The sequence below is a fragment of the Taudactylus pleione genome, unplaced genomic scaffold, assembly GCF_031769625.1.
Source record: "Taudactylus pleione unplaced genomic scaffold, aTauple2 ptg000037l, whole genome shotgun sequence".
NCBI classification, from domain to species: domain Eukaryota; kingdom Metazoa; phylum Chordata; class Amphibia; order Anura; family Myobatrachidae; genus Taudactylus; species Taudactylus pleione.
The window spans coordinates 12,541,184-12,564,683 of record NW_028284439.1 but is presented as its reverse complement, the minus strand read 5'-3'; the positions used below and the strand labels follow the sequence as shown (position 1 = coordinate 12,564,683).

General features: G+C 43.7%; 1 protein-coding gene across 1 annotated transcript in view; it reads right to left on the bottom strand.

Moving 5' to 3' along the window:
- Nucleotides 1–23,500, bottom strand: part of FNDC3B (fibronectin type III domain containing 3B) — a 371,317-nt gene that overhangs the window by 177,786 nt on the left and 170,031 nt on the right. The window contains exons 4-6 of the mRNA XM_088452330.1: nucleotides 14,854–14,930; nucleotides 6,735–6,975; nucleotides 4,262–4,543 (exon numbers count right to left, since the gene is read on the bottom strand). Coding sequence (XP_088308456.1) covers nucleotides 4,262–4,543; nucleotides 6,735–6,975; nucleotides 14,854–14,930 — 600 coding nt within the window. The remainder of the gene's footprint in view (nucleotides 1–4,261; nucleotides 4,544–6,734; nucleotides 6,976–14,853; nucleotides 14,931–23,500) is intronic.

Sequence of the window (23,500 nt, the reverse complement as noted above, 5' to 3'; positions counted from 1 at the left end):
TGTTTATTGTGCAAACAGCATCTTTTCGTTGTTATCCTTTTTCATGCTTGAAAAAAGAATCACACTGATTTGAAATGTTGCCGTTTACACAATAAACACATTGGTTTATTAACGTTCTTTCATTTCTCACTAACAAAACTGGACTCTGGCTCCTGGACTTTAAAGATCTCTCTTCTCTCTCTTTCTCTCTCTCCATTTTATAACTATACTTACTATTTGCATAACTATATTCATTCATGCACAGTTCATTTTTCCTTATCGCATTCGTAAAATTAAAATGCAATGTTATCGCATATCCGTAACAACAGTTGTCTAAATTTACAAAAAGTTTGACAGAATATCACAGTCATTTACTGATACAGTACATCTGCCATATACATCACATTATGTTGGAGAGACAATTTCTTCATGTTAGTCTCCTAACCATGGAAAACAACTTCAGTGAATTATACTGTAGATAAGTTTTTTTTTTATTGTATGATAAACTTAGAATGACTCTTTAGAATATGTACTGTAAGACAGAAACAAATGACAGTGCTATACACTAACATGCACCAGCATGTCCTGGCAGTGCAGCGTGATTTGTAGACTTTACAATAGGGCCTATGCAGAGTTATACACAAGTTGGTTTTGCAGACGGACCTCGCGTGTTCTTGCACTGCGCATGCTGCAGAGCCAGGGGATGCAGAAATGTACACAACCCAGTAACATCTCCTCTTGCTGCTGAAGTGGGAAATAGCAGGGTGATAGTGGTCTGCTCGCATGTAGGTTAAATTCAGTGATGGCATCTAGGGGGCTTGCTGACAGAATTATGGGCTTATAAGCATATACATAATTATGCTTGTTCAGATATTTCCTATGCATTAAGGGCTGGCGCAAGCATGCACTGAAGATGTTGATGATGATGAGGTCAATGAGACCAAGTGCATGGATGGAGGCAATCTGCCCGCATAGATGGGTACAACTGCATATCCACATTTAGTTCTGTGCACTCAACGCGGGAACTATTATGAGACTTACTTTTATTATAACCATTGTAAGAGAGTATGCACGGAATGTTAATACTATAATAAAGGCAAAGGTGGAATCTCCCAAAGCCATAAGCAGCTCTCAAGGAACATGGCGTCTGCTCAATGTTTCGGGTGATTTCTCTACTGTATATGTACAGATCTTGGGGAAAATGATGGCCCACACTATTTTACCGGTGATTTCTGCAGTGCCGAGGTAAGTATAATGTATGGATACAGAGTGTGCGGTGTGGGATCCACTGTGCACATCACACCCTGCACCCATTATAGACATGGCAATGGCTAAATGCTAACTTTACGCTTACTGAATTCTATGAATGGTTGGAGTATACTATAGGACATCCAAAGCACAGATTGATTCTAGCAGTGGACCATACTGTGCCTCTGAGCAGGTTTTTTACTGGAGACTGAGGGCCTGAATCTGAGCTGTAAGTAGGAATGCCACGGCACATAGCAATTTTTAGCAAACTGCATGCATCCTGGGCTGCATACACATCTTTGTGGACTTACAACGGATTCAGAATCGGCCGCTCATGGGACATTTCTGTTTGGCAACTGGGCGGCGACAATAGAATTGTAGCGTGGATGTGACGTGGGCATGTAGCCAGAGTTAATTACTATTTAACCTGCAATGTGGGTACCAAATTCAGATGAATCTCCTGCACCAAGCATGAGGTAGGTGTAATAGCCGATGAGAGGGAAGAAGGCTGCTCTTGTGGACAGAAGTGTGGGGCGGTTCAATCGCGTAGACACAACACAGGCAGACAGTCATATTAGCATTGTGCCAACAGCATGCCTCCGTAATTACATTATATACGACTTTAATTCAGGCCCTGAATATGGTCTGTAAGAAGCGCTCTGTATATGCTATATTTATAGTTTCTATTTGATGACATTCCTACCTGTTCTTCAGCCACAAATTGAGCATTTATGAGTGTGAAAGAGTGGCTATAAAATTGATTTTTTTTTTCCAAAATGACTTTTTTCCTTTCCTGTGTACACAACAAACATCCTATATTTTTTAGTACAATTATTTCACTGTTACGCAGGAAAAAGAAATACAGACTTCTATGTGCATTTGCTGCCATGGCATGAATACCAGGTCAAAGAGTCACTTCCCTTCCTGTACAGTCATTTACACCCCAGCAAAGACAAAATTATAATCTTCCTAGATTATTTTTATCCTGGCAGCATTCCTTGCATGATTCAATTCAAAGAACTCATGAACTACAGTCTGCCACATGAACAGCCTGTATACATTCTGACGTTTGCTTAGAGCTGAATATTGTATACAGAATTAACAGTTATTTAGTAAATTTTTATTCTGAATCTTCATTTTCATTATATGTTTGACATATCTTTTACCAAGAAAGGATAGCATTTATCATGTGCATGTTACATCATGCACATACAGAGTTATATGACACTTGCCAAGAACAGCTGAATGGAGAAGACATCACCAAAACCTGGAGATTAATCAGACTAATGTTAGCACAGAAACTGGTTATAAAGAGAATGAAGGTAATCTGTGTGTATGCACATGTACCGCACCCACTCATAGCTAGGTGAGCTGGCATGTGTGCAGTGTGAGAAGAGAAGGAGGACTGGGAGTAGCTTACTAAGTTATGGCACAGCTGGGGCTGATGCAGAGATGGACACAATGCTGATATTTACGCAGTTAGAACAATTATCAGTAATCTGCGCAAGAGTCTGAGTCGCACTACGCATGCATCAAGTGAGGATTTCTTTGGAAAAGGATTGACAGAAAGGTACCACTTGTGAGCGGCAACGGGGAGGTGGCGTATCTCCACCCTTTCTGGGGCAAGTCTCTGTCTGCGACTGCGATCCCGTTCGCAGTGAAAATGGCTCCGGCATCTCCGTTGCATTCCGCAGGACTATAGTGTTACTCAGATTTCCGAAACCACTAATGGGCGTCTCGGAACAAATCCTGGCGGCTGCGACATTTGCATATGTTCATACAGCCTCCGCGTACAGATTCCATGCTGCGGTGGCATTAGCGTACATCTCTGAATCAGGCCCACTGACCCCGAGGGCCTGATTCTGAGTTGGGAGTAAAGGAAAAGAGAGCATGTAACAGTGCCCCTGAACAGACCGTGCTGCAATGCAAGGGGTGCACATACATTTATTGTTATTGCATGGTCAATTCTGCCACAAATGCTGGATAGCTTTATTTTTTACACTGCAGTTTAGATTTAGTTTGACACAGCCCTCTCAAATCTAAATTTCTCTGTCTATTTTAAACCTGCCCAACCTACCGTGCAATATGGTTTTGCCAATGTGCAAAGGTACATTAGCTCTACCTACAGGCTTTCGTATGTTTGAGACTTATAAGGTGTAAACCAGCAATATGATATAAGGCCGGGTTTCTTCTCTGTTGGATGTGAATAAGCAAACTGAGCAATTTATAGAGCTGCAAATTGTTATGAATAACAAATAGAACACTATGGGCCTGATTCAGCAGAGGAAGTTAAACTGTTGTTGGACAGATTCCTGATTATCGGGAATCTGCGCCTGCGCATATGCAGAACGGGTCCTGTGAGATCGCTCGCAGCCCCTGTTATGCCTCTGCCTGATTGACAGACAGAGGAGTTTGTGGGGCAGGTACGGCTGGAGTTCCAGAAAGTGACAAGGCCAGGGTCTGTGTCCATGGAAGCAGGTTCCTGGCCTCAGATACAGGACCAGTCAGGCCCGTTGCCGTCCATCATCATCCCAAGCTGCGACCTCAGTCGCAGCGCTGGGATTGGAGATGCAGCTGGGGGTGTCAGACACCTCTTGCTGCATTTGCATTTTAGCAAGGACGGAATTACACAGCTGCTTGTTTGCGGATTTGCAATTCCGTCCTCTGCTGAATCAGGTCCTATGATATTAAATATAAGATATTCTTTAACTGTGTGCTAGAACAAAAGGTTAAGTTCCTATGTAAACATGTATAGGCTGTACATCTCTGACCACTGGACACTGCACTCAATTATCACAACTACCAGTCACCTTATTTGAACTAGTAAGTTCAAAGGTGTTTTCAGTGCAGTACATTGCACAAGCCCAATGTGTTGTCTAGCATACAGTGGTAAAGGCATGAAAACATTCTTGATTGATATGATAACTGCACTCAACACACATAAATCATTTAAACATTTGCCTCCCTTAAGACGTATGAAAGAGACTGCTGTTTCCTATCCCATTAGACATGTACACAGGAGACATATACATACCTTGTGTGTCTTGCTCATTGGACTTTGGACTGCTTCTCGCCCTGCGTTCAGTTTTTTTAATCCCTGCTACATTGCCAACTCCTCCGCATCCAGCGCCATTGTGAGATTTACCATTACCATTATACACAGTCGTACAGTTTCCTAAATGGGTTTTGTACAAAGTAGATGGAGGACTGTTCAGCCGATTTTGTCTGTCAATCTGTTTGAGCTTTTTGTGCTGAGGCTTGCAGTACTGGTCTTCTCGTGTGATGTAACTGGACATCCCAAACAGTGGTATGATTTCTGTACACATAAAAACAAGATCACAGTAATGTCATATATAAGGTATACGGTGCTCAGAGTGGACATTTCAAATACCATGTCTAGGCAATATTATCAAATGTTTACTTTAAGTGTGTATCAGAACTATAAATACTTGATGTGTATGAAGAATTTCTAATGCTGTTTCTGTATCTATGTACCTAATGCTTATCTTTTGGTATATATTATAATATTACCTGTATAGTAGTATTGCTATAGCTATAGAGGAGATAGGACACAAGAATGTATTCTAATCTACCCAGAGCTTGTTTTATTAGCCTCAGTCTGCCAACCTTACACAGAATATTTATAATTAAAAAGTCAACTAATCATTTGCAGGTGCTGGTTCGGAGATTTATCATCCTTAGATAGTTAAGCTATTTTGTTGGGAGGGACAAGGTGTTAAAATCTAAAATTGAGTTTGACTGGCGTTCCCCTGTAAGATGTTATTGTCTTAAATTAATGTAGAACATTTGGAAATGTAATGTGCACCAAATAATTACATTTCCACAGTACATGTAAGTGGTAAAATGGTGGTAAAACCAATGCGTTATTTTTTATTCCCATTGGTGGAAAAGCACCTGTTCCAGTAGTGACCCAATTCCTTTAACCAACGATTAACTTCTTCTGCCCATAGCAAGCCTGACCTTGGCCTGACATTAAATAAATCAGTCTACAAAGATGTTCCAATAGGAGTCTCCATGAGCCAAGGTATGGTGAGAACGGCGGCTGTACGGCAGCCATCACTTTTCATGTAGGTGTCACAAAACGGAACTTATTTAGCTGGTCGTAAACATTAATACTTAAAAAACATGCATCACCTGCCGTCATGATCTGATCCCAAATGTTTTATAAATTCATTACAATTCTGCAAGTTATGTTGTTAATTGTTCTTTTGATAATTGTGGAATGCACGTTGCTTCCACTCTTAAATGGTCTCTAAACAAATGATGCCAGTTGAGATGATGACAAATGAGCTGAAGTGGCATCATTTGTATATAAAAATGTACAATAAATATATTACTTCGGCTGATATGCTGGGCAGTACACATCCAGAGATGTAATCTTCATGTGCCCAAGGACAGACTTCTCAGCTTCAGCAGTACCATCACAGTGAGCCCACCGCAAAGAAATCCCTAGTGCTGATGAACATCACCATCACCATCAGTGCACTGGCACCTGCCCCTGACCACCCACAAATGGAATGACTTCTCCTCGTATATATGCGCCTGCATGTGCTTGTACTCCAAGATGCCCACATTCTGACTGCTCCAGGGTAGCGTTAGAGGAGAATGAGGCAGGTAATACAATTTGCACAAACTAGTTGCACTTTGGGGGACAAGCGCATCTCTAAGTACACTTTGTTCAATGTTAACCTAAAAACAATTGCAAAAAAGAGTCACATACCATAAAGGATGATTCCCTCACTCTTAATGTAAGACATAAGTGAGGCTAAAACAAGGAGTATATTAAGAGAAAAACTGAATGGTTTATTTTAAATAAAGATCTGGTCCTAAAATGGTTGGACTCTGATGGGATGTGAAAACCTTTGCACAGTGTTCCTCCTCAGGCTCCTGCACGTTCCTGCAAACCAATGTGCACTGCTACTGTAACTGTGCAGGCATCGCCTAAGAGCGTAGAGTAGGGGTACACTTTGAAATGCTTTGGGTCACTGAAGCACAGCTGCAAATCCAAAAAACACCCATATAAAACGGTTTAGAGTAATCTGAGCCCCCAGTGATCACTGAACCCTTTGCAGGAAAATAGGTTACTAATGGATGATTCGCTATGTAATGGATGGTTGTGAAAGCTCCATCTACTATAGATACAGTATATGACAGCATAATTATTATGCAGCACAGAAAGTTAGGCTAAAAACTATTTTCAGACTAGTCCACTGCAAGGTGGATTGATGCCAAAAATGTCTGATAATTTGCTACTGATGGGGTCCACTAGAAATATTCACAAACCATTGCTGTGTGGAAGGCAGTGCTCTGTGCATATGCTACGTTACCCCTTAATCATAGAGCTAGGATAGTCTCACAGGTTGGGAATTCTGCTTTAAAGCACATTAAAATAATAAGATTCATTCATATATATGGGTGACAGCAGCACATTACAGTAGGGAACATGTTTTACATTATTACTAAAAATAAAAATTCTAAATACTTACCTTGCTCTCCATATATTGTGGGTGGGAGATGGTGCGGGAAGAACTGTGGTGGTATATCTCCCGGACCAGTGACTGGCGGGTAAAATGGTGTATGGGAATTGTGTAAGAAATGTGGATGATGAGCAAGGTAAGGAGGCAAATGGTGAGTTGGAGAGATGGCAGATGGATAACTGGGAGGGTAGCAATCTGGAGACTGTGGTGTTACGACTACACGTCGAACTCCTGTGCTGTCTTCTATAACCTGTAAAAGAGAATAGAGCATAGCTTAGTATGATACATAAAGAAAGAACACAATTAAATATGAGAAAACAAAAAGTAACATCTCCTACACACAATAGATACAGCAATTAGAATGCTGTATATTAACTCAGACATCGGCAGTACGGTTGGCACCAGTCCGGGATTCCTCTGGACATATCGGAAATCCGAACCTCACTCTGAAGTTTGTAGGCTGCCTAATCCTAGATGGGAATTATCTGGAAATCCCATGGCTGGGCGTGCCACTGCCCATTCCTCTCTGCTGCTCAGCCCTGTAAACAGCAGGGTTTCCTTGGTAACATCCTGCTTTCATGTCTGCACTTTTAACCAGCAACTTTAGTCAAATAGGATTGGTCTGATTGCAGTGGTTATGGTACAGGCTTAATGAAGATCACACAACAGGATGATTTGTCAACATGTTAGAAAACAACAATACAATCAGCATGAGACTGATGTTTGTAGTAAGTATGTATATGCAGCATTTCACCAGCATGATCTCATTTGGTAACCTCTAAAAATGTTGATGCCATAGAACACCTGTGTTTACACATTTTGATTGTAGGACAATAGGCCAGTTTCTACGCAATATCAATCTCAATATGTAATATAGTAATATGTTGGAATTTTGTCTTACTTGCAACATGTTATTGTATTTATTTCCATATGTGTGTGTTATTTAAGTATTTTATATGTGTTGGCTGATCTGTGTGACATCATTAGTGTGTGCTCTGAGTCATATAAAGGGGCATGAGGGTATCTGAAGCACATCCTGATATGCCCTGTCTCCCCTTTAGTGTTAAAACCTGTTAATTTCCAAATACCCTGACAGGGAATGTGACCAGGGAGTATGACCAAAACCACAGTTGTGTTACAGCCATTTTATTTGTCATATTTCATGCCATTTTCTTACCACTCTAATAAAGAGCCCCCTCACACCCAGTCATATACCTCGGAGCCCCATCAAGCTCAATTATATGCCTCAGAACCCCCATATGCCCCATTATATGCCTCAGAACCCCCATATGCCCTTACATGCTAGTCCAGAGCCTCCCATGCCCCTTTATATGCCTCAGAACCTCCATATATCCTTATATGCTAGCCCATAGCCTCTCATGCACCTTTATATGTTTCAGATACTCTCATGCCTCTTTAGCTATGACTCAGAGCACACACTAATACTGTGTGATTGTGTGCCCCCCCCCCCTGGATTTGCGCTGGACTGAGGGGCTCAGAGCACCCCCTCCCCAGTGCATAGCGCCACAGAGTGTTTTTTTTGTTTTCTTTTCTTTTCTAAGAGGCCGTGGCCTTTCGTGATTAGGCAATGCCTTTGATGGTAATGGGGCCCAGGTCGGCTCTCTATGGCCCTGCCTAGAAGTGACCTGACCCCTAAATCCGCCCCTATGAAATGTAGCTAAGCCAACCTCAGAGCAATGTACCATAACTGCTGAAAGACATCTTCACATAAACTTAGTTTTACTTGAATGAACCACAACTGGAACTGAACTTGAAACGAAGAAGAAAAAGACAGTCAAGAGGAACTGGATACAGCAGGAGCTTTACCACATTACATTATCTAACCATAGGAGATGGACCCATTAAATGGGATTGCCAATAATTATATTCTTCTTTGTAGCCTATTTTACTTTGTTTATTTCACTATTTATGCTTAATATTTAGGAAAGGTCATATGGCTCAATTTAAAAGGATATTCAGAGAACTATATAATTGTGAGTGAATGAAAACCAAACCTAGCTTGATGTGGCTACACATTTAGAAAGATCTGACTACTCAGCACTAAGCAGGCAGAGGCCCATAGGTCCATTGTGATGTAGTCGGCATTCTGGCAGTTGGGATGTTAGCAGTCAGAATCCCGGCTCCAGAATCCTGACTGCTGACATCCCAATGGTAAGGGGTAAATTTACAAAGAATCGAGTCTGGTCGAGTTTTTATTTTTTTCAACTCGATTAGCATCGCCAAAACTCGGATGATTTGAGGCTCCAGAAACTCACAAATTTACTAAGATGTGAGTTTAGCTGAGAGTGAGATGGTCGATGGTGAAGCAGATCGAGATATCTCCCCTGAGTACCACGTTTTGAAGGAGATTACTCACTCGAGACTGCAGAGTTTTCTCTCTGCAAATCTCTCCCAAGCAAGCAGCCTGCAAATATCAGTGAGATACGTGAAGGCCGATTGTATTTTGTAGCTGTAAAAAATGGGTTAAATGTAAAATAAAAATTACGTATGGTCACCACCCAAGAGCATAACCAGCCCCCGACTGCTCAGCCAGTCCTGGTTCCTAAACTTACGGGGAAAAAAACATGTAGGGTTCCACTGTAATTTAGGACCCAGCACCTGGCTGCAGGGCCAGTGCTGGTTTTAAAAATAGGGAGGAAGAAAAATTTGTAGGGGGTCACCCTATATTTAAAACCAGCGCCGGACCCAAACCGACCTGGGTGTAATACCACAGCCAGAAGACCCTATATCCGGGGCTCCATGGCCAAAGCATTCACACCCCAAGACGGTCAGCCCAAGCCAGGGATCTCAGGAGAGGTGGGGACCACCCTAAGAAGGGGTCCCCCCTCTCCCGAAACCCCAGGCTTGGTCTGGAACCCGGGGCTCTTCCACGCAGCCCTGGGATGTGGGTACAGGGGTAATAATGTGTTAAATATTATAAACTATTGTATTTTACAGTGGAACTACAGGTGCCAGCATGCCTGCCCTTTTGCAGTTGTGGAACTACAAGTGCCAGCAGGCGGCTGGCACCCGTACCTCCACCGTAAAATAAATAGTTAAAAAAACACAGTACACACACACACTGTATACAGTAAAACTATATTACACACCTACCTAACTCACTCACACATACTTACCTGCTGCCAGCTGGTCTGTCCCCTTGTCCCCGTAGATTCTTAGAATCCATTTGGAGTAACTGGAATAAAGATCTTATACTCACCTCCATCCTCACGCTGGTCTCCATAGCAACCAGGGGTCTTGGCAAAATAAAAAACGGAACCCGGTCCCTTTACTTACTGTAACGATGTATGTGTGTGACCACATACACTGCTACCCGGCTCCTAACTGATCAGTGTGAACTGTCAGGAGCCGGCAGTCAATCAGCACTCGCTAACTGGGTCCGGTGCTGGTTTTAAATATAGAGGGACCCTTACGACTTTTTTTCCCCCCTATATTTAAAACCTGCAGCCAGATGCTGGTTCCTAAATTATGGTGGAACCCTACTCATTTTGTTCCCCGTAATTTTAGGAACCAGCACTGGCTGAGCAGTCCGGGGCTGTTTATACTTTTTGGGTGGGGAAGGGGGTCCTATGTAATTTTTTTTAAACTGTAACCCTTTTTTTTCTATACACACTGATCTGTGTATGTTTCTGCAAAACTCGCAGCTCACAGGCAGGTGAATTGATTTCACAAATTTTTACAAGAGTGTTGTCCGTTCTCATGAGAGTTTATAAACTCTCCTCTTGGTAAATTCCCAGATCCTATCTTCACTAGTGGAAAGTTACTTGAGTTTAGCCGATGGTGAAGTGAAGAGAGTTTGCTAACTCTCCAGTATTTTCCCGTAGCAAAGCAGATTTCTCTCCCGAGTTTGTCATTAGTAAATTTGCGAGAGGAAAAAAATGCCCAAACTCTCCAGAGATTGCTAACTTGAATCTTAATAAATTTACCCCTAAGTATTAGACTTGGAGTCAGGGTAGGGGTTAGGCACTAGGGGGAGAGTTAGGGTTAGTCTGTGGCAGTGGCGTAACTAGGGCAGGGCGAGCGGGGTGCATGCCCTGGGACCGGTGGCGGGGGGGGGGGGGCGCCGCCGGCCACGGTACCGGCCCGCCCTAGTTAGCCAGTGTAGCGCCGACCACAGTGAGTGCGGTCAGCACTACACATTTACACAGGACCGGTACTAGGCTTCCAGCGCCGGTCCTGTGCTGCACAGCTGAGCCCGTTCCCTCCCCCTGAGCGCTTGCCCAATAGCTCCAGGAGGAGGGTGGCAGGCGGGCTCAGACTGTGCATAACACACACATCGCCGCCAGCACTGGCAGTGATGTGTGTGTTAATCAGCAGCCAATGAGAGTCAGACAGACTCTCGTTGACTGCTGCGCGCCCACTGCAAGAGCCGGGCATCCGTCCGGCTCCTGCAGTGGTAATGGGAGAAACGTCATGATGTCTTGACGTCTCTCCCATAGTGCAGAGCGGTCCGGCCCGGGAGGATGGACGTGCGGACGGCGGCGGGAGCAGGAGCGTGGATACAGGTAAGTATTTTTCTTTTGTTTAATTTGTAGTGTGTATTTCGGGGGGGGGGGCACGCTCTATTACAAAGAAGGGGACTACTACTGGGTGGACACTACTGTGGGCACTGCTTCAGGTGGGGGGGGACCATGACTGGGGACTACTACTGGGTGGGGGATACTACTGAGGGCACTGCTTCGGGGGGGGACCACTGTGGGCACTGCATCGTGGGGGACCACTACTGGGGACTACCACTGGGGGGGGGATACTACTGTGGGCACTGCATCATGGGGAACCACTACTGGGACTACCACTGGGGGAGATACTACTGTGGGCACTGTATTGTGGGGGACCACTACTGGGGACTACTACAGGGGGCACTGCATCAAGGGGGACTCCTACTGGGGGAACTATATAAAGGGCACTGTATAGGAGGGACTACTACTGGGGGCACTATATAAGGGGCTCACTACTGGGGGCACTGCACAGGGGGTCCACTACAGGGGGCACTGAAAAGGGAGAACCACTACAGGGGGCACTGCATAAGGGGGACTGTATATGAGGGATCACTACTGGGGTCCTGCATATGAGGGATCACTACTGGGGGCACTGTATAAGGGGAACTACTGGGGGCCTGCATATGAGGGATCACTACAGGGGGCACTGTGTAAGGGGCACTGCATATGGGGGACCACTAGTGGGGGCCTGTATAAGGGGGACAACTACTAGGGGCACTGCATAGGGTGGGCACTGTATAAGGGGCACTGCATTAAGGTGCAAATGGAAAGAAATGTTCCCAGTGACAAGAAAGGGGTGTGTGTCAAGTTGACACGCCCCATTTTTTAGTGACCACGCCCATTTTTTTGACACGCGCGCCTGTGGCGCGCGCTCATAGGGGGAGGAGGCTCCATTTCCAAATTTGCCCTGGGCTCCAAATACCCTAGTTACGCCACTGGTCTGCGGGTGAACGGGAGGGTTAGGGTTGGGCTGTGTGTGGGGAGGATTAGTGTTAGGGTTAGATTGCGGGAGGAGGGGGTTAGGGGCAGGGTTATGGGTTGGGTTACTTACCTGCAGACATCTGGATTCCAACTGTTGTGATGCCGCTTTCAATATTCTGACCACCGACATCATGATCACAGGGATCCCATACCCAACCCCTCCATTGTGGTTTCATTGTGTGATCCCCATATAAGTCACAATTTAGTTAACATTAATAGGATCACTATCAGGTTTTGTAGAAAATGTGGGCCACATAAGCTGCAATATTAACAGCTAAAATTAACTGTGGCATACAGATGTGTCCTCATACACCAAGCGCCATACGGTGCATGACACCCGGCACGACTGAGCTGCATCGAGTGGTACAGCAGAGCAAATTCTCTTTAAATTTTTTTAAAAAAGTCTTATTCAACACAGCGTAACCCCACTCACTCTGTACTAGAGAAGCTGGGCTGCAACTAACTGTACAGGTATTAGTTTTATTCAAATATGTACAAAGTCACAGATGAAGCACAAAAGAACTTGGCATGAGTAAAAACCGCGGCTGCTGCATCATAGCACTTTGTATACAGAGATTCGACTCATTCACACACACACACGTTTACAAATGTTGCACATTAAATTGATCAGTGCAATTTAGCACAATAGTAATATGGCAGTTGTTTCATTAGTGCTCATAAGACGCACATATTGAGCGAATAAGATGCTCGGCTAAGTCCCATGGGATCTGGGGCGCACAGAGATGGGCTGTTTGGCGCTACTGCAGCAATGGTATATGACGACACATCGTAGGATTGTGTGACCTGTCTAAGTCTCCTACAACCCACAGACACAATGCAGTGCGTGGGGAGGATAGGGCTCTGAAAGCCTACATTTGTCTATGCCAATCATTTTGCTGATCCTGGGCATTAGGGTTGTGATCATGCATGTATAAAGTAAATTAAAACGGCAAAATGAAGCACATGACAAATTCAATACGTATTATAAATATGCAACTCCCACAATTATACGTACAGTGAACTGTAAACAAAAGGTGTACATAGATTTAAACAACAATATGTTATTTCCTACAAAATTTAATACAATTAACATAATTCCTAAGGAAAAGTAGAAAAATGGCAGCAAAAATTCCATTGCTGAATATTTTTCTAAGCACTAATTATAGTAATGTCTAAATGTATATACAGTGTGTTTATTTCATATAATTTTGCCTATTTTTTTTTTATAAATTCTCTGTTGGTTAGGTTATAATAACCAGCAATTTTGAGCAATTGCTTTTTATTTGGCATTCCGGTAAAGCTATGACAGTTGCCCAGGCTTGCCTACCCTCCCGATTTGGCCGGGAGCCTCCCGATTTTCGGGTGCCGCTCCCGGCCCCCCGGAAAGGCAGGCAAGCCTCCCGGAAGCTTTTGACCCTCCCAACCTCCCCCCTGATACAAACGGAAACCCCCGCAGCGGGGGGCCCGGTGACGCAATTCGTGCAGAATCGCGTCATCGTGGCCCCGCCCCCTGCTTCGCAATGCTGAAAATAAGAGCATTGTGAAGAGGGGGCGGAGTCACGATGACGCGATCGTGCATCCCCGCCCCCGTCCCCGCCCCCAGTGTGCCACCAAATGGCCGCCCCCACCCCTGGCTCCGCCCCCAAAGGCCGGCCCCGCCCCCTGCTATTAGCCGACAATCAGCTCCCTCCCGGAAGGCTGGAGCTGATTGCCGGCAAGTATGCAGTTGCCCATATATTGCAATGTGTACAGATGGAGCTATAGTTTTGGAGAATGCACATTGCTGGTCATATCAGATCTCTATAGCTCCACACACTGACATAGAAAATTCAGGGGTCTATTTACTAAGCAGTGTTAGGAGACTAAGTGAAAGGAGATAAGGTGCCAGCCAATCAGCTCCCAACTGTCATCTTTCAAGCACAGCCTGTGAGATATAAGTTAGGAGCTGATTGGCTGATACCTTATCTCTTTTCACTTTGCCTCCTAACACTGCTTAGTAAATAGACCCCTGTATGCTGAAGTCTACAGCTTGTCACAAGTCTGAAAAATCTGTGTATGCATGGATACAGCCATCTAATAGTTACCATAAACATTGAACCTTACACCTGTGTAAATAATAAATCTAACTTCAAATACAAAGCTATGATTATATTACATATTTATTATCATATGGGTTTATAACCTAGTTAAAAATTCATTGGCCATTTAATAATAATGTTATTTAGTACCTTAACGAATAATGTCAGAAATGGATACTGTTAACACTAACCATGCCCCTACATATTTAAATATAGATATAATATGTTTTTATGTGACCTCAATAACGTCCCAATGCTTTTATAACACTAAATATGACTCTCTTTGAACAATGAACAGAGATGATTGTTGCTCCTTTTCACATTTAAAAAGGCCTATTTATATTATCAGTTGTTACTATGACAACAGACAATTACAATCCAGACATGCACGAGTCCAATGTTTAGTTTGAGATCAGCAAGAGCACAAATTCTTCAAACAATCGCTTCTTGCCCAAATTCCACTAAAGGCTATTAGTGCATAACAAATTATATGTATAATTAAGTTTACTGTTATAACTGTCTCTACAATATGTCATTGTATGAATGTACCTGTGAGATGTAGCCAGGAGGTACGTGTATTGGTGGGATGGATCCATTAGGAGACATCATTGGAACTTCTGCAGGACCTAGGACAAAGTATAAGAATATAATAAATATAATAGGCAAAATAAAGGATACCACAGCGTTCTTTCATAACGTTGTGCTGACTATATATTTACATAGCTGCTCTTGATTTCTTAGCTAAAGAACTGATATGTGTTAGTTAAAAAGACTATAACCTGATATTACACAGAAAACCTATACTGTATTTATATCAAAGAGGTATACGCTGGGGAGGACTTTTGCTATAATTCACATCTAAATGCCCAGACAGTAGAGTTCCAAGGGAATACAATGATGTAATATATTTCCTTGCAACACAGTTTTAACAGTGTCACCGACACTTATACAATCTATACATCAAAAGATATTTTTTAGACTAAATAGTCCTAGACATTGCCAGTAACACTTCTGAGAAAGAAATACACTTGTATATAAGAAAAAGCAACTTGAAGTTTGGACTTTAGGGTGGTATATTGGAAACATAGGTGTGTGCTATTCTATTGTAAACACATTAAAAAATAATTTCTGCCTCATTTGTCATTCTTCACGACATGGCTAAGGGGGCAAAAACACTAGCAATGGTAGAATGCTACAGGCAGAAACACATGGTTTAATACACATTATCCGTCATTATCCATTTTTGGAATTCACTGCTAAAAGCTTTTTAACGCTATTCATGTATTTTCTTGGTAAAACCTGAAGGTAAAAAGATATATTCTGAGCTGTAGTTCACACAATAGAAAAATATGTTTCTTAAATTTTGAAATAATAATTGTTAATCTGATTAATATATATATATATTTGTATATATAGTGGGGAATTCAATTAGCCGCAGTAATTTATCGCGGGCAAGTTGATCCCCAGGGGCTATTCAATTAGCTGCACTTAATGGGGATTTTATTTTCGGGTCTCATCAGACTTGAAAAGAAAACCCCAATAGATAGGTGATAAGACCCTGTTAATGCATAAATCTGTGAATTTATCACAGATTTTATGTGTTAAAGCCTGTTAACATGTTCATTTGACGGCCGTTAAAAAGCGTTTTTTATTTGAAAAAGGCAGTGGAATTGAATACACCCAGATGTTAAAGCCCGAGGCAACCACCCTTTTTTACCCCCGTTAAGTTAACGGAGCTAATTGCATTCCCCCCATTGTTTTATTTGTAACAAATATTGGTGAAACTGACAGTTTGTGCTGTTAAAATTGGCAAAAAGTATATGTGATTTGAGGAGCCCATATACCTATCTGCTATTGTGGCAATTCCCCGTTCTGACGACTACAGTGTCTGGGAATCGGTGATATTCAACATGTTGAAAAGTCTCGATAAGGGCAGAATCGTTGAGTCTGGGATTTTTTACATGTTGAATTTCCCTGATCTGCTGACGGATTGCCGATCATCGATAACCACAGATTTGCAGTTCAGGTTAGATCGTCTGAACAAGGAATATGGCATGTAAGGGCCCATTAGACACAGAGATTGTAAACTATAGAAAGATATTTTGAAATAGAGACCCTCTCCGCTATTTCCATGAAAATAGCTTAGTATCTGCTTTGTTGTTATGGGTTTAAATACATATTTAACAATCATTTGTATAGCTCCAGCATAATCAGTTATGCTTTACAATTGGGAACAAATTATAACAGACAGAGATACAGACAGAGATGTAAGAGGGGACTGCTCACAAGCTTACAATCTATGATGGATATAGGAATTTGAAATATGTGGATACGTGGTACATATTGCATTTGGTCCAGCCAGGTTACAAGAGTAAAATAGTATAATTTGCTCACTGCCTTCTGGTATTAAACAAATTCCAATGTGCAATATACAGTATATAGATAATTTATGCATGGTAAATATTATCCAAGCCATATAATGTCACATTTATATTAATTTAGCATCAACAGCTCAGGCCTTAGGTCCTCAACTTTGGCCCGTGGTAGGCAACAATTCCTAATATTCTCACTGGGAAATATATTGCAGCACATTTTATTTTACCTATACGGTGCGGAATCTAATATTTCATAACTTTTTTACTTACTGGGATTTATCCCAGAAATGTAATATTATTCCAGAAACATGCTTTTATGGTCATCACAAATTATTACATTACAAACTATTGCTATGGATGAAACAATAAAATGTTATTTATTATGTAGAGGCCACGTTATCACATTTCTAAGTTGTGAATACTATAAAACACACTTGCACTTTAGATCTGTATGGAAAGGACACACACACACACACACTTACTAAAGTGCTGGTTTTTAGAAGTGGAGATTTTGCCCATAGCAGCCAATCTGATTCTAGCTATTATAGAAGGTGCTAGATAAATGTTAAGTAGAATCTAGTTGGTTGCTATGGGCAACATCTCCACTTCTAAAAACCGGCACTTTAGCACATATACCCCAAATAGGCTTGAAAAAGCTGCATCAAACTAAAGCTAACAAATTTCCAGATATATCAGCGTCTAATCAGGCGGCAATCTTGTGCTGAGGGATTGGTTGCATGCAGGAGCGTATCTATAATAGGTGCAGGGTGTGCGGGGCACACAGGCCCTCGGGTCCAGGGGGGCCTGCACCCATAGGTAATTATACTTACCTCTCTGCCAATTCCTGAAGTGCTGCTCCGCAGCGCCGAACCGGCGCTGTAGAGCAGCAAACACTCACTGGGAAAATGTCGGCGCCCATTTTCCCAGTGATCTGCGCATGCGCAGAAAAGATGTCCCCAGGAAAGTAGGCGCGGGCGCCATTTTTCCCAGAGACCCGCGCATGCGCTGCAGATTCTGGCATGAAGCCAGAATCTACAGCGCTCAGTGCCGCTGAGCCACCGTCATAGAGGAGGGGGCCCAAATGGAGGCTGCTCCAAAAAATTGAGGAATACAACTTCCTTTCATGAGTTCATACCTACATAACTGGTAGGACAGTTCCCTGTCCAAAGTATAGTGCATAAACCACAGTTGCAAAGTGTTAAAACTTTTAGATTTTACTGTTAGTTTCTTTCAAAAGCAATGCTGGGTTTTTCCCACCCAAATCATAATTTGACAAAGAGTTCCCTGCACTCAGGAGTCTTTTTCTTATCTCTCTCTGACATGAAAGTACAAGTTTACTTCAGGCATATGTCACATACATTTACACCCATACTTTTAACCATTTGATGCAAGATATGCATTCTCTTAGTTTTCAATTAGACGCAAAAACAACCTGCCTAATACAGCAGGTATGATTCTCTAGACCATTATAAACCATGCACACAAAACAGTGGGGTAGATTCAATTGGGGCAATGTGCTATACATCACATTCCAGAATGGTGCAGAGCAGGAACCGTCAATTTTTCCTCACAGCCATAGAAGTGTGTGTGCAGGAAAACCAGCAATGTAATGGTTAGTAGTGATGTAAAGCAGCATATCGCCTCTAACTCAATTGACCCAATACTTGCACAAGCACCAAAGAAGGCACCAATCAGCTTCAGAGATGAATTCACAATCAGCCAAGTAGAAATAGTTCGGTAGTGCTGAGATTGTTGTCATCATTAGCAACAGTGGCGTGTATTTCATCTGCCGATGGTCACCTGCAAACTATATGACTTGCACAGGCATATACAGTATACGATCTGTGTCTATGCATTCAATTAACACCTACGGCAACTGTACCCGGCCTACGTTAGTCAGCCAATTCATTCACCAATCCCACCTCTATAATCTCAAATTCACACAAATATGAATGTGTATTTATGCACGGGTCTCCATTCTGGCTATGAGCGTAACAACTTTACATATTTTCCACTATGCAAAATGATGTTTAACTCAGCATCAGCTTCTAAATTAGTATTGAAACCCTTCCCTCTGGGCATATCTGCAAACTGTGGAATGCTGGAAATCATGACATATAGCGTGACCAGCGCAACATGCTGGGGCAGTGATCATGTCATGATGGAAGTGTGGCCACATCACATGAGGGTAAAACCTAATGCTCCAAACACCCATTTATTGCCATGCTGAACCCGTCTCACCAATGATCTAGAACAGTAGATTCCTCCCAACATTCCGGCTGAAGGACAAAGCCGTTAAGGACAGCAGGACAGAGCCTTTAAACCAGACCTGTCACACTAAATTGGGTCTGTTGGGAGTTATACTTTGCCTTCAACTGGTGGCTTGGGCCTACTCACATTAAAGTGAAGCTGCAGCGTAAATTAAATATAGTATAATGGGCATTGGAGAAGTGCTGCATTCAACTTAGTAGTAATATCCCAGGGGAGGGTCAAATTATTTTGCCTATAGAAAGTACAGAACACAGTTGCTAGTATCCTAATATGTAGCAGCAATAGGTGCATTATATATTTTTTTTTCTATTAACTACATGCAGTTTATGAAACAAGATAAGTGCTAGTGCACAGCAGGATAATATTACAAAAAAGAAGCATTTGTGAAAAAATAAAACTTCTAAGAACTAAATGTAATAACTGGTATTGTCCCTACAGATCAAGTGGAGCTTTGTCTAAAAGTATGATTTTATTGCCCAAGTAACCACATAAAAGTTGAGGACAATAACCGAATCAAGCAGCTTATAGATGTTAGTTCTACCAAGCAAATGTTTGCAAGATTTCATGCTTAGAATATTCAAGTAGTACTGCAATGTGACTGCATCTTACTTGTGCTGCTTTTCAGTTTTCACTGAGCTCTATTCTCAAGTAGACTTACCACACACAACTAATAGGGAAGGTTTTAGGCTGAGAAAATGTACTTCCCTTTCTCCAGTAAAGTATTGAGCACAAGAGGAGCCATTCAGTGCATGGTAGGGTGCCTCACAGGGATTGAAATATGTTCACAGTTGGCAAACACAGCTCTGTTTGGACAGTATGTCCAGCCATCCACTCAGCAAACATCAGGATTCCCATTACTACACAGAAAGAAGCAACAGACTGTGTGCATTAGTGTTGGCAGTGCTTCAGATTTGCCAGCTCCAGCAATAGACTGGCTCTATTACCTTAGCTCCAGATCTAGGTTGGTTCCACTGTCCAGACAAACTCAGCTCATTGCTCCAGAAAACCCTGCTCCATTTCATGAGCTGCTCCAGAGCAGATTTACAGTTACTCCAGCTACTTTTACAAGCTACAAATCCGGAGCTATTAAAAAATTATTTTGGTGGGTTTTTTTTTTTAAGGTTTTGTGTCTATTTATGCTTAGTGCCCAATGAAAGTAAATACAGTTTATTCAATTTAATTGTATAATTTTAGATAGATACATCTATAGCTGGGTACACACTGACAGATATATTGGCCAATGTATCTGCTGCACGACGGCCAGTGTGTACCCGCGATATGTCTGTGAACGGCGTCATTCACAGACATATCGCATTGGCTGCGCTGCACAGCCGATGGACAGATATGTCTGCAGATATACTGTATCTGTCCATCGGCAGGTGTGTACGGGCGGTCTGCAGACCACCTGTACACACATAGCGACAGCCGCGGGGAGGGGGGGCGGGAGGGTGGTGGGACCACCCTTCCCCCCAGCCACCAGGTAACGCCCTCGCCCCACCCCACCCCCACCCACCAGGACATGCCCCACCCCCCCGGCCACCAGGACCCTCTGCAGCCTGCAGATGATGGTTGTTCAGTGTGTGTGAACGACCATCATCTGCAGACATATCGCATAGGGGTGTACCCACCATAAAACTCTCACTTTATGTATCTCTCTCTTTCAATCTATCTATACTCCAATATTATCTCTATGATCTCTATGCTGATGATACTCAGATCTGCCTCTCCCCTGAACTCTCCTCATGGATGAGCTGACTGTCTTCTCACCTTCCTGAGTCTCCTCTGCTTCCTCAATTTCACTATCTATCGACAACCTGCAAAGTGCATCTACAGTAGTGTACCTTGACACATGTGCAGTGTAACTCAGACTCCTGTGCAGTGTGACCCAGACGCCTGTGCAGTGTGACCCAGACGCCTGTGCAGTGTGACCCAGACGCCTGTGCAGTGTGACTCAGACGCCTGTGCAGTGTGACTCAGACGCCTGTGCAGTGTGACCCAGACGCCTGTGCAGTGTGACTCAGACGCCTGTGCAGTGGCAAAAAAAATCACTTACTTTGCGAAAACATCAGCATTGCATACAACTCTGAATTAGGCCTTGAGTTTGATCAAATGTACATGTATAAACTCTAGGACCACGTTGTAGACGGTAATCCGAAGTGCACAGGATTACCAGGGGTGGCCATCACATAAAAGAGTCAGACTGTCTGTGACCTGTCACTGTGGTGGCAGGCCACACGGGACCTGACTCAGGAATGAGGAGGCACTGGCAGAGAGGAGGCAGAGCCGGGGAGAGAAGACTAAGAAGGAGGGGGGGCGGGGGGTGGACGGGGGGGGGGGCTTCACTCCTCTTCTTCGACCGGACCGCATCTGCTGGATTCCACTCCACTCATAATGTGGGCGGCTGCTGGTCACTCCGTAGCACCGGCTGCATCGCAGTTAGTTCCACCCCTGCTCCAACTTATCCTTCAAACCTGCATTCAGTCCCTCTCATAGTCTTACCGCCTCAACTTTCATAATATCTCCATGATCAGATCCTCTCTCACCCAAGAGGTAACAAAGGGACTGATTCAGCAAGGATTGCAACTGTTAATACGCACGCAATCGGCCGATTGCTGCCGTCTGCGCATGCATATGCATTGCAGTGCGCGAACCAGCCACTGCGATAAGGACTGTGATCGCAGTGACTACACAGACCCAATGCAGAGTGATTGACAAGAAGTCCCGTTTATGGGAGGTGATGGGGGGTGGTCGGCGAAATGCAGGCGTGCCAGAGTATTTAAACGCTGTTGCAGTGGTGGGCATAAATGATCCACTGCGATGCCATACGCTGCTTGAGTACTCATAGCGCGAAACGAGGTTAGCAATTTCTCAGTAAAGTCACAGCCTGTGCAAGTGTGCGTGAGGCTGTGATGGTACTCGATGTTACCGATGGTTTTGCAGTCTTGCTAAGGATTGCGGATGTGTGTAAGGTAAAGTGGGCGCCCTTATGTTATGCTGCAGCGTTATAGCGATCACAGTGGATTAGCATTCTTGCGCAGTGAGACTGCGTGTATAATCGCTATTGCAATCGCAGTTGCGATCCGTAATGACTCAGACCCAATGACCCTTATCCACTCACTGGTCATTTCTAAACTGGACTACTGCAACCTCCTCCAATCTGTCTTCTCTCACTTCCACCTCTCTCCACTCTAATCTGTCCTCATTGTTTCTGCTCTGTTCATATTCTGCCCCCCTTCTCCACCAGGCCTGTCAAAGCTGGATAATTGGCTGAGACAAGATCAGTTTAAAATTGGATCGCAGCGACGCCATCTTGCGACTGGCCGCAAGACGCCATCTTGGAAATGAGATCGCAAGACGCCATTTTGCGAATGGCCGCCTAAGCGCCATTTTAGATAAACTCACACTTTAGTACATGTGGCGATATTACTATTAGCATCATGCGATTGCATCTTTCACCATTTCTCATACACACATTAATACGCACAATTGCGCTGTTAACTAGTCGCATATTAGCGAATGCATAAGATCCTGTATGAAAACGCTGAATATTAGCTTCATGCACACGCATCTGACCCAAGTTAACTAGCGTCTTTACATCAAACCCCACATTCTCACACAATAAATATTCACATACAAGGTTCAATAAGCTTTAAGGTATAAGGACCTTATTCAGAGGCGGCCGTACAGTCTACGTCCGCACGGCCGCCTCGATGTTTTGCCAGTGCGCAGGCGCACGAGGGAGCCGGCTCCCTCGTGCGCATGCGTGAGACCCGCTACGACCGACAGCGCTGGTCGTAGCGGGTCTCTTTCCAAAGGGGGCGAGCTGTCAATGTTGATTGACAGCTCGCCCCATTTGGAAGGCGGGCCAGGGAGGTGGCAGCCCAAACGGAGGCGTTCCCATGGGAACGCCTGCCGTTTGGGGGAGGCCCCACTGACATCACTAGTGGGGCCTCCCCCAAACTAGTGATGTCAGTGGAGAGCTTCCGCCTCTGACAGAGCCAGAAGCTCTCCGGGGCTTACGACAAGTGAGACCCTACCCTAGGGTCTCGTCGTAAGCCCCGATGGTCGCGATGGTTTCTGACCATCGCCCGAGCGGTCGTTAGAGCTGTGGGTGTCAACAGTATTCCGATAATATCGATGGAGAGATCGCAACATGCATTCTCAACTTATGGACCGCAGAGACTTCAAGCAACAAAATGTACATTATATGACCAACTGTTAGGATTTGCATGAGGCGGGAAACCAGAGACCACCAGTTGGTAGAGGCTGGACTGTGTCTATTTGAACCAACCTGTTAAATGCCTTGTAACATATGCCCTCTCCTTTAGGACCAATGGTATTAGCAACAAACTTCTCTATTGTGTTGTTTATTTCTGGGGGGTATAAATATGTGTGCTCTGACCCTGGGTTCCTAGTCTTCGTGCTGAATGCTGATTGACGGGGGTTTCTTGCTGATGCCTACATCTGGACCAGAGAAAGCTGCGTATGTATAACTGTACTTGGGTCTCTATAATTTCTTTGCGCTAAGATTATATGAGGATCATAGCGTG